Raw genomic sequence first — 12,514 nt, 5'->3', positions numbered from 1 at the left:
CCGTTGGATTGGACTGGATGGAGGGCTCAGAACAAATGCCCTATGCGGCGTCGTTTGGGTAAGTGAACGGCCTGATCTGGACCGTTCATTTGAATCAATCAATGGCTCAGGATGGGGATGCTGATACGGCATCGTTTGGGGGCGTGTCTGGGAAGCCTGGGTTGGACTAGGTTGTGGTAATTGGTTTGGGCCTGATTTTTCATTTAAATTTTGGCCCAAATCCGGTATTTTCCTTCTTTATAATTAGACAAAAATTCCTAAAAACCAAAATTAAACACACAAATATTAATTAATACCTAACAACAATTATCACTTGAATTAAAACATCTAATAAAGTTACCATGACAACAAATAGAATAACAATGCATATTTTGTGATTTTCGCTTTCAAAACCAAATCATGGTTAATTAATTCGTAAATGTACCATTTTCCCTAAATGTATGCAATATGTATTTTTTTGTGTTTTTTAACTATAGCAAGGCGAGCATTTACGGACAAAACAATTATCAAAAAATGTTACACAAACCCTCAAAATTGTACCCGAAAGTAACTTGTTTTATTTCTTTTCCGATTTCTTTTGGAGTAGTTTCCGTGAAGCAAAAATCACGTGTTCACACTTAGGCAACACTTAAAACGCAGTCTCAGTTCGCTAAGATACGAATCTCTTCTCTCGTGAGCTCTATCATGGAGTGCGAATAACACTAAACAATAAATATAATGAATAAGGGTCATATTTGTCCTTCTAATTTTTTTAAAAATATGGAGTATCCTAATATATAGGGGCATTTGCATCTATGCCCTCTTTTTAGGTCACCTTTTAACTTATACCCGCTTTGCAAAAAAAATTACAAGCGTATCCACTTTTCGCGTAACTTCAGAAATACGGTCCTGAAGTAGCAAAAATTTATATCTGAAGTTTGAACTTCAGAATGTTTTGCCTGAACTATATCAAAACATCAAATATTTTTGCATGAAGTTTGGCATGACTTGCAAAGGCAATCACTTCATTTCATAGTGCAAATGGCAAACTTCAGTTCAATAAAACTATAGCATGTTTTAGCTGAATTTTTTGTTTGTAATTGCTGAACTTCAGCATTCTACTGGCTGAATCTTTGTTCTGTATTTGCTAAACTTCAGCATGTTTTAGCTGAAGCTTTGTTCTGTATTTGCTAAACTTCAGCATGTTTTAGCTGAAGCTTTGTTCTGTATTTGCTGAACTTCAGCATGTTTTAGCTTAAACTTTGTTCTGTTTGTAATGAAGCATTCTAGGGCTGAAGTTTGTTTTGTATTTGCTGAACTTTAACATTCTTAGAGCTGAAGTTCTAAACAACAATGAATTTAATAAATTATGATTAGCAGCGATTGATGTTGTTCATTTCAAAGATTAAAGAATGAAAAATATTTTCGACATGAAAACAAGTTACTACGGATAAATTAGAACCAAAAATCAATGTGCATGTAAAGCTAAAATATCTAAGAGGTTAAATTATTATGAATAAGACCAAACTGAACATAATGGGACAAGCAGATATATATGAATCATCAGGCTAGAACCATAACAATATCTCAAGCTTCAACATTTAGAAAACGAAGGAGGAGGAGGAGGAGAAAGAGGGCTGAAGTTTTTTAAATAGTGGGTACAAATTAAAACTTTTTTAAAAGTAAGTATAAGTTAAATAGGGGCGACCAAATAGGATGCCCCGTATAATTTTTTATAATATATATACCCTTATTGTTGCACTTTTGAATAAAAATATTCTCCTCTATAAAAGATTCGAACCAACACTGAGCTAGACACACAGAGGGCTAATAAACATGGAACTTTTACCTATTTATGCTTATTATAAACTTATTTATCCCTTTTAGAAGTGTTATTACTGAATTACATTTCCATATGCATATTTATCATTTATATACAAAATAATAGTATTACTACTATTATAGAAGCGGCTAAGGAGAGGAGCTTCGAGTCGTAGGGGTACTTTGGGAATAAGATTCAGAGAGTTGCTAACTGATTGGATATTGCCGGATAACTACAAAAATCAACTATTTTGATTTACCACTGAACTGCATAATTACATGTGTCAGACACGTGCTATGCTATCCCATTTACCCTTAGCATTTACATGTCCTTAGAGAACTGAATTATTTGAGTTTGCTGTGTTCATTCTCAAATCAAATTCTCCGAGTTAGATCAAACTCAACGTCTTCTTTATTCATAACACTTTCTTAAGTTCTCCTTCGTTTTTCTTCGTCTTTTTCAGTCTTCCATGTCGAGCTGCTCAATTTATTGCGCTATTAGACGGGCAGTTTTATTTTTTCTGGGGTTTTCCTCTATTTATCGAACCTTTTGTTTGGATCTGCACATGTTTACTATTCTTGATTTTATTTTCAAAATCCGGACTTATACTGAATTGAAATTATTTAAATTCTGTATGTGATTTTCTGTTTTCATCGTTTGGGATGGTGTGGAATAGCGATTGGTGGTTTTGGAAAAAGATTTGTATTTATGTGCTTATCTTTTTGAAATGAGGGATACAAACATATTTTCAATGCGAAAATTTGGAATTATTGAAATGCTTTTGTACAAATTTTGGTACGAGGCATGGTTCGGGTAATTAGGAAGCTTTTACAACTGGTTGACTTTGGCTGACCAAAATGGCTTATCATATGATTTCCCCAAAGGTGGCTTATCTGTGTAATACGTGAGATGCATGGTTTAATTAAAGGTAAAATAGATCAAAAGAGAAACTTTTTGTAATGAGTGTAACTTCTGTAATAAAAAGTACTACCCATTGTTATCAAATATAAGCTAACTCAAACACTAGCTAAATGTCTCTACAAAGATTGCTGCTATTCAGTACTAATATAACTATTATAAAAGTATTGTTAAGGGTTATTCCTTATTAAATCTGCTATCGAATAAAAAGAACTAAAATTTTCACAAGTCAAATTGTGTTGCCTAAACTAAAAATAATATTTTGACATATTATCGTAGTTGACTTTCATGAGACCAGGAGATGTTTTTGAGATCCCAACTCTAGAGTCAGATTCATCGTCGCGCTATATACACATGGTGCGAAATGCAAGAGTTATCTCATGCCTCGCTCCTGTTTAATAATTCAATTGTATATATATATTCTCATGCTTGACTAAAATTTTCATGCTTGTATACATATTCTCATGCTTCCCTCTTTAGGCAAAAGAAATGAAACTAACACAATTGATTCTATTGGCAAGGCTTGGCAGAGATGAAAGAAATTGGTTAGCATTGTAGTTGACAATCAAATTATGGCAGTCAAACCTCATAAATATATCTCATCAGTTTCTTTCAAAATGCTTCCTAAGAACTTAGTGAAATAATTGTGCTCTTCTAGCTCGTATTTGAATTTGATGGTAACCTGTTACATTAAATAGTTCATGCATAATGCAAACTTCTTTCTGGTTTTAGGGTTAAGCTTGAGTCCATAATTACAGTATGTTACATTTAGCATGTAGCGATCTTGTGTGAAAGTTGGATATCAACGACTTTGTTTGAACAGATTATATTCTCTTATGTGAATATATCATTGATATGTTTAACTCATATTTATAACAGAGCGGAAGACAATGCGTTGACAAGCTACTAGAGACCACCTTAGTGCCTACAACAGTAGCAACATGTTTGATGGTTGGTCCAAGATAATGAAAAAGTTGGATGGATGATGAAAACAGTAAATCATGTTGCTAAATACTCTTAAAATCACATTTTTCTATGTAGACAAAAAGTCCTGACAATATATAGTAATGACGGTTAAAAAGCATTTTAGCAAAACTTGTTAAGTGTGCCAAAACAAATTCCATGACTATCTATAGCATTATAAGGGTTTGACTTTACTGCGGTTGGGCCCGTACAACGCACGGGCTAACCCTCACTAATATTAATATATGGTACTAATGGTACTACAATCTTCTCTATTTTCTCTCCCTCTCTTTCTCTCTCTTTTTGAATCAAATGATTCTTTCAAAATTTATTAAATATATTTTTCTAATTTTATATCTATATGAAAAATACAATAAATATATTAAATACCCGATTCGTTTGCCCAAACCCATTATCCGACCCATTAGGTGTCTAAGAACTCTTTCTTCTTCATTAGCTGAATTGTCCGCCACACTGTCCAAGTCTATCGACGCCGCCTTTCCTCCGCCCGTTCCAACTTCGCGCTCTTCAGGTTCTTTTCATTAACCAACTATTTTACACTTCTCATTCGACGAATAACATATCTACTTTCTTCTCTTTTGTTTTTGTTTTTTTTTTAAATTTCTTTTGGGGATTTTTCGTGTTTACTTTATCATGTTCTTACAGCTAGGAATATTTTACAAAAGGAGGACAGAAAATTGAAAACCTATGTATTTCGATTCCTGTATTTATACCACTAATGGAAATGGTATGAGAAAAAAAAAGGATTTGCAAGTGTAGAACATAGGTAAATTCAAAGTTAGATTGTTTAATTTTGAGGTCTTCACACCAAGGAAGGTAGAAGAAAAAAATAAGCAAGCTTGAAACTGGAAAGTAAAGATGATAGTAAGTGTGTGTGTGTGTGTGTGTGAGAGAGAGAGAGAGAGAGAGAGAGAGGGAGGGAGGGAGAGGTTTAGGCCTTAGGGTTTAGGGTGGTGGATAATTCAGCTGATTAAGAGGAAGAAAGAGTTCTTGACACTAATGGGTCGGGTAATGGTTTGGGGTAAACAAATCGGGTATTTTAAAATGTCTAATGACCGTCCACGTGTCTATTGTAGGTATCGGGGTCTGGGTCTTTTAATGGATTAGGGGTATTTTTGTTCAAAAGTATAATGGTATTACAATAAGGGTATATATATAGTCGAAGGCTCAAATGGAGGGAAGGTATAAAACACAATTTTTGAAAGTAAAGGGGAAAATGTTACACATTTCTAATCCGAGACAGGAGATCTCACAAAATGTTTCATTTGATATTGCAATTTCCTTTTGGCAAATCAAAAGTTTTAGTGGTGGTTTCAATGTTGTTAACGGAAGTTATTTTACTTTTGAAAAGAAATTTGGTTGTTACAAACTGTGGGCAATTTTAACTTTTAAGATATGTCTGCAGTTAATTAATCTGCTCATGCGATATGCCGTATCTGGTTCGGGAGCATCTATTCATTGGCAACATAGGCGATGCAGCAGAAGTTCTTGAGCATGGTAGTGATGAAATTATGCATATCTTGTCCGTCCTTAGCTCAACTTCAATATCCTTTTTCTCAGAATGGCGTTCTGGGCTTTCAATACCAGCCAAAGAGATTCGGAAGGAATATGTTGGGGATTCAGGAAATGCCAACGCTATAACTGATGAGAATAAGAGCTCATCATCACCTAAGAAACTCCTCTACTCGTTAGAGCATGCAGGGAAAGATTTGAAGTTTGTAAGGATGGTTGCGCCCTTGAGAGACATGGAGAATGAGAATTTGCTGGATTCTTTGGATGCTTGTTTGGATTTTATCGAACAAAGTAGAAAAGAGGGGTCTGTGTTGGTGCATTGCTTTGCTGGTGTATCAAGAAGGTATAACTTCTACACGGCTCGTTGTTTTTTTGCGTCAATTATATCCTAATTTCTGGATGCATGGGACGTTCTTTTAAGTCCCGATGGACCTCCACCCAGTAGATTGGTCGGGTTTGAAGAATTGTGTCAATCTTTGACTTGACAAAAGTTAATCAGAGATATAATATGGATATTACAAAACCATTTACAAGTGAAGAAGCTTATACTACATATCAGAAAAGGGAAAAGCTCTGACAAAGTATCATTATTTTATAAGAAGCTGTAGCTTCTTTTCAGTCCACATGAAAAAGCAAGATATTCAGTTTTTCTCCAACATAATTGTGGATTAAACCACTTAATATGGATGCTTACTGATTCTTGATGATCTAAAATCTCAATCGATAAGAAATGCTCCGTGCTTTTTTCTTTTTCCTTGCTGATATTATACATGATCTTCACTTTGACTTACTAACACCAATGCACCATTTCTTCTCGGATCCCAATTCCCTTATCAGGATCCCGCTGTCATTAGATGTAAGAAAGAACTTTTTTTAGTTGCCGTAGCTGACCTGGCAAGTCTACTACAATACCTCATGAAATGAAAATATGTCGAAAGATTCAACGAAAAAGATGTGTCTGATGTGGACTTCTACCTTTTAATACATTGAACAGTTCGTGAGCTATACTTACCTATCGTAGAGGATTCAAATTCATACAATGGCTTCTTTTGCTTTTCTTCATGAATCACTTAAATTAATTTACTGCTTAGGCTGTGCTACAGTTCAGCTATAAAAATGAAATTAATGCATCACGACTTAGTACTTACTAGTTTAAGCAGTTACATGCATCATGAGCCGGACCTTACCCTCGCATTCTTTCTCTCTCTTGTTAAGATAAAACTTATCCATTAATTTTAGTTGTCAAGTTTTGGAAAATACGATAGAGTGGATATTGCTTATCAATAACTTGCCAAACTAGTAAAATACAAATTGAGTTTTGCTGCGACGTAAAGATGCAAATGGCTCGATTATGTTACCATAAAGAGATAATATGCTGCTTTCAATGTTGAAAAAGTAACTTTGGTAATAAGCTACTGAATCGGACTATTACATTGTACAATATTTTCTCTTTCTTTTTGGTTGAAGACGTTTGTGTTACTTTCTTGATCTATCTATCCATGTGACAAGCATAAAAATGGGTCTTAGATGATGATCTTTGCTTTGCAAAGAAGAAATTGGTCAACCTAACATTTTCATTAGCTTATATTTCTTATTCTTTATTTCTTTTTTTGTTGTGTGTGTGTGTGTGGGGGGGGGGGGGGGGGTAGGCCTAACTCCATCATGATTTAATCTTTTTGCTTAGATGCAATGCTCCACTGCTATGTCTATCAAGTTGACTAATAGTTGTTTTGCCTTTTACGGCCAATATGATCAATCACCAACATAAATTGGTAAGTTTTCTAGAGTTATCATTTGGCTTCATCATAAACTCTGGTTATGTTACAGTGAATTGGGTTATCTAATATATTTGTTCTAAACAAAGCTAAATGGAAATTCAGCGATGACGAGATGGACTCCTGCTCATTTCCTTTTCAGTTAAATTGTGTTTGATTGCCTAATGTTTCACGTGCTTTTAGACTCTTCATAGTTTTATGCCGCAATTCCATATGTCTCAAGGTACTTCTGTGTTTGTATAAAGGAATGGTAATTAAATGATCTCCGATAATATTTTTTTCCACTGCTGTGGTTATTATGTACTTTTCCACTTGAATGTAAGAATGAAGGGAGATGCTTCTCCGTGTATGGCTCTCTTATGGAGGCCAAACAGCCTACATTCTTTTTGGTACAAGTTCTACTGCTTACAGTTTCCTGCTAATTTTTACCTATTGACACCCTCGTTTGCTCTTTTGGTTGCAGTGCAGCCATTATTGCAGCTTACCTGATGAAAACTGAACAACTATCTCAAGAAGGTTCAATTTTATTTTGTTTCTACATGTGGACCTTCACTATCAAAAACTTATTTTTCCTTTTATTGAGAGCATACTTCAGCATATAATAGAAAATGTTGGTGGTTTCCTTTTGAGCTGCCTGGAAGTATTACACAATTTGCTAAGAATTAGAGCTTATTCTTCTGCTTTTACACATATTGTGATCTTGAAACTTGACCCTTTTTACTTATTATTGTTTGAAATTTCTTCTATCTTGTTTTTACAGATGCAATTGAATCTTTACGTCAAAGCTGTGAATTTGTCTGCCCAAATGATGGTTTCCTAGATCAGGTGAAATAGGCAGTAAGAAGTGATTTGTAAGCAACGGTTTATGGTGATTACTGAAATTAGTTTCCTGCTTTGTCCACTACTTGACTGGATTCTGAGTGATTTTTTTTTCTTTTGTCTGCAGTTGAAAATGTTTGAAGAAATGGGTTTCAAAGTTGATAAAGCTAGCCCCATTTACAAACGCTTCCACCTAAAAGTCCTAGGTCCACTTTCTCACTTTTCTTTGCTTATCTTGAGATTATTATTCTTATTTCGTAACGAAATTTTTAAAAGAAGAAAATTAGGAAAATCCTGCATATGGAAAGGTACATGAAGTAGCTTAATGTCAAAATGACCCATCCAATAATCTATACAAATCTAGAATAGCGAATTGACTGAAGAATATGTGAAATATACAATATTCTAATGAGGACTTTCAGTTCCCTCGAGAGCCTCGGTATTGCTTTTTACCATATGAATTTGTCTTAAGGATTTGTAATGATGGACTAATCTAACAATCCGTGCTACCAAGATTTAGCTCTTAATACTAGATTGCTTGAATATTCAGTTTATTTCATTCCTCTGACCTCAAGACTACCTTCTAAAGGTGAATTTTGTCGTGATTTATTTAAAAATTTAAAGTGTTGGAGGAGAGATACACTTAGGGGTCGTTTGGTATGAGGTATAAGTAGAAATAGTGTTGGTATAAAAATTTATTACCACCTTAATACTTTGTTTGGTTAGCAAACCTGGTATAAGTTATCCTGGGATTAAAATTAGTACCGGAATAATTTATACCTTGTAGGGGTTGGGATAATTAGTGTTGGGATAACTTATACCTTCTTCTGAGAAATTATGCATGCATGTCATTTTTAATACAACATACTAAACAGTGGATAAAAAACAATACCAGGATAACTAATCCCAGCATAACCTGTATTCAAACCAAACGACCCGTTATAGTATGAAATTGTATGTGATATCTTGTGCTAGTTAATTCGTGGATCATGAATATTTAGGGCTTACCCAATCTTCATTGCCCATTTTTTCCTCTTCTGGTTCGTCAAGAGGCACATTGCCCAGGAGCCGGTGGTCCAACATGTGATATATGTGGAATGGGAGACCTCCAAGAATTATCATAGCAAACTTTTTTATGAAAAATTGATGTTCTATCTGTCTTATACCACCAGTTGTGAAGTAAAGGAGCCATGAAAAATATGTGGATTAGAAAAGACTATGATCCAAATAGTATCCTATAGAGGTTTAAAAGTGTCTTGGAGAGATTGGATTTGTAATTTTGTATGGCTAACCAAGCTATTCAATGTTATAGGGAGGCATGGAAAGATGCAAAATGAGTGGACAAAGAGTACCTTTGTATCGATATATAAGTCCAAGGATATTCAAAGGAGTGCGAACTATCTTGGTATAAACTTATGAGTCATACAATTAAATTTTTGAAAGAGAGAGAGAGCGAACTATTTTGGATTTATGCTTGGTAGTGGATATAAGATAGAGGCTATTTGTTGTGCAGAAGGTTGGTGGAAATTTATTACAAAAGAAGAAGGAGCTACACATGATATTCATTAACATAGAGAAATCATATGATAGAACGCCAAGAGAAGTCCTATGGTTGATGCTTCAGAAGAAAATAATTTATGGAGCTCTACGGGATAGAATGCAGTGGGAAGATAAATGGAAGGCTAATTATATAGAACGACTGTGAGATCAATGATGTTAAATGGTAGTGAATGTTCGGTCTATTAGGCTAACACACGTACAAGATAAGTGTTGTAGAAAAAGCATATGTTAAGATGGATGTACGACCAAACAAGATTAGAAATCAAGTCTGGCAAAAGTTGCAAGTACTACACTTACAGGATAAAACCCTTTTAAATATTTGACGGCACTTGTTACTAAATATCAATAAATTACATTGACCAATAAAAAAAAGAACACTTATTAGTTTGTTTGTCATGTCTTTACGTAGACCAAAAAAAAAAGCTCCGTTCTGTAGCTGTAACATTATGATGATTGAATGTGCTAAAAGGTTATTAGATAGACTTAGTGATGGAGAGAAGTTGTCGTAAAAGATTTATCTCTCAGATTTAATAGAGTTAGCTAAAACCGAAACATAAGGGCAATAAATGATCCATAAAGGTAATATCAACTAGTTGTATGTCGGTATGCAAATTAGTGCAAATTTATGAAATCTCAATAGTTTTAGAGAATCCCTTAACTAGCCTTAAAAGCATATTATTTAAATATTGGAACAAAATTGTCCAAATAGAGCGGAGCAGATATAGATGATTTGTGCTGCCGATCCCAACTAGTTTCACATTATGGTATAGTTGATTGACAAGATTTGACTTGTGAAGAAGTACCCCTATTGTTTTATGGGTATCCCTCTTTAGAAACATTTATATTTTCTCCTAGTTTTTTTTTTGAGAAGAAAAAAAAAAAACTAATTTCTCCTAGTTTCGTATGTACTAATTTCATTTTTCAAAATTCGCTGCAGTTTTATCTATCAATAAATCATTGTCTACGAGTTTTTTCCCGAAACCTTTTAGCTTGTTTGTGTTCAAGGGAATAGAACTTGATTAAGGCTCTTCATTTTTTTATGGAACGACTTGTTGAATTAATTGGTAAAATTATTACTAGCTTGTATCATTTCTTCAGCTGATTAGAAACTTTACGCCAGATTCATTGTTGTGGAGGATTGAAGGAAAGAATTACAAGTCAATAACATCTTGTTTGGATTTCCAGATTATGAAATTTTATTGATCAAACTACTTGTGAAACTAAGCTGCTGTCTTAGTAGGCTACAAATTGAGAAACTTGACTAGAACCATGATAATAAATACATTATATTGCCCTGTCTGATAAAGATGAGCATGAAATAAACCTTCCACCATCAACAGTGTAAACTATGGGAGGCAATTGCAACATCTTGAACTTTGCAAAAATGTTTGTTGCCTAACAAAATTGTATTTTATATTTCCACACTAGAAATAAAAAGATCTTTTTAATGTATCAGGTGATAGTTATAATCGTGGAGAAAGAATAGACACCTCTAAGTTTGGGGCTGATCCAGGCTCGGCAACGGAAAGCATTCCCTCAGATGCGGATGTGTCCTTGACTAAGGAAACAGCTCCTGCCCGAGTTTACCGCTGCAAGAAATGCCGGAGAGTTGTGGCGCTGCAGGGGAATGTTGTAGATCATGTTCCCGGGGAGGGTGAGACAGCATTTCAGTGGCATAAAAGGAGAAGTGGCAATCCTTTTAACAAACCTGACGACGAGTGTTCATCTGTCTTTGTTGAGCCTTTAAAATGGATGAGAACAGGTACTGCACACTAGTTCACCCCTTTATTTCCAGGATAACATTACCTAGATATGGTCGACTCAGTTCGTGGAGCAGGAATTAAATGCAATATGTAAAATAACCCAAACAATGTGCCAGAACGGATGGGATTAATTCAGCTCATACTGTTAATATGTCTAAGAAACCTCGACTTAGATATACTCTTTCCTTTTTTTTGAAAAAATAAATAAATATTATACTCTCTCCTGAGTCACGGAGGTCTTAAAGCTAGACACATATGAGGACACATTTGATATGATGAAATCCTGTTCATTAACTTTATGAGCATTATATTTGTAGTCAGGTAATCTTCTATATGCAAGACTTTTGTCCATAGGACACAAGGGTAACAACTTGGATCCTCAGTTTCTCATCCTTCTATGTTGCCCCTGTGCATTATTTGTTGTACTCATGGTTCAACATGAGAACTGTAGCTGGTTCTTATTTGACAGATTATATTGCTTACAAACAATTCCTCTTTCTTGGTCATACTTTTGAACAATGTTGGACTTCTGCATTGCACCCTTTTCTGATTTGCCTCGAAAATGTCGCCTGCAGTTGAAGAAGGTGCCTTGGAGGGCAAGCTTGTATGTGCGCACTGTGAAGCTCGCTTGGGTTACTTTAATTGGTCAGGTATTCAGTGCAGTTGCGGAAGCTGGATTACCCCTGCTTTTCAACTCCATAAAAGCCGAGTGGATATCAGCAGCATGTGAAATTTTACAAAGGAAGAAGGTTCTGGCATGGAAATACTAATACATTGGGAACTTATTATACATTAAAACCAAACTAATCTGGCTTTTATACAGTTTTGAGAACCTCTACAAAGATAAAAACTAAGGGAACCAATCCCTCTTACCTGTTCTTTCATATAAATTACTTGGAGGCCTGGGACTCGGCTGCTGTATGCATTCATGAGCTGTATAATCAAAGTATACCGAGTGAATGCACTTTGTTGTCCAAAGGATGATTTATCTGGACAAGTATATACAAGTTGTGTCTATCTATTTGTCAAAAGCTTTTAAGATTCCTAAATTAAAGTACATGTACCGTCCCTGGCAAATTTTTTAAAAGTGAATTATTCAGATTCAATACAATAGACCCTTGTGGTCTGCCCTTTCTCCGGACCCCGCGCATAGCGGGAGCTTAGTATATCGGGGTGCCCTTTAATTAGAGTTGGTGAGTGAAGGAGAGACTTGGTGTAACTGGTAAAGTTGTTGTCATATGACCAGAAAGTCACAGGTTCGAGCCGTGGAAATAACCTCTTGCAAAAATGTAGGGTAAAATTGTGCACAATAAACCCTTGTAGTCCGGTCCTTCTCTGGATCCCGCGCATAACGGAAGCTTAGTGCGCCGGGTTGTCCTTCA

General features: G+C 35.1%; 1 protein-coding gene across 1 annotated transcript; it reads left to right on the top strand.

Annotated features, from left to right (window-relative positions):
• The first annotated feature begins 4,096 nt into the window (after positions 1 to 4,096).
• LOC104250192 (uncharacterized) lies at positions 4,097 to 12,163 on the top strand. The gene is made up of 7 exons (XM_009806762.2): positions 4,097 to 4,214; positions 5,109 to 5,558; positions 7,454 to 7,506; positions 7,751 to 7,815; positions 7,937 to 8,015; positions 10,826 to 11,131; positions 11,708 to 12,163. Exons 2-7 carry the CDS (start codon positions 5,131 to 5,133, stop codon positions 11,860 to 11,862), a joined length of 1,086 nt encoding a protein of 361 aa, XP_009805064.1. The 5' UTR covers positions 4,097 to 4,214; positions 5,109 to 5,130; the 3' UTR covers positions 11,863 to 12,163.
• The last annotated feature ends 351 nt before the right edge of the window (positions 12,164 to 12,514 follow it).

The sequence above is a fragment of the Nicotiana sylvestris genome, chromosome 5 (assembly GCF_000393655.2).
Source record: "Nicotiana sylvestris chromosome 5, ASM39365v2, whole genome shotgun sequence".
In the NCBI taxonomy this organism is placed as follows: domain Eukaryota; kingdom Viridiplantae; phylum Streptophyta; class Magnoliopsida; order Solanales; family Solanaceae; genus Nicotiana; species Nicotiana sylvestris.
The sequence above is the reverse complement of the archived record's forward strand: the minus strand, read 5'-3'. Positions and strand labels throughout refer to the sequence as shown.

Bases quoted from the DNA above. Each gene is read 5' to 3' on its own strand.
- LOC104250192 (XM_009806762.2), top strand. From the start codon at position 5,131: ATGCCGTATCTGGTTCGGGAGCATCTATTCATTGGCAACATAGGCGAT. The intron at 5,559-7,453 runs GTATAACTTCTA...TTTTGGTTGCAG, and splicing joins TTTGCTGGTGTATCAAGAAG to TGCAGCCATTATTGCAGCTT. The intron at 7,507-7,750 runs GTTCAATTTTAT...TTGTTTTTACAG, and splicing joins TGAACAACTATCTCAAGAAG to ATGCAATTGAATCTTTACGT.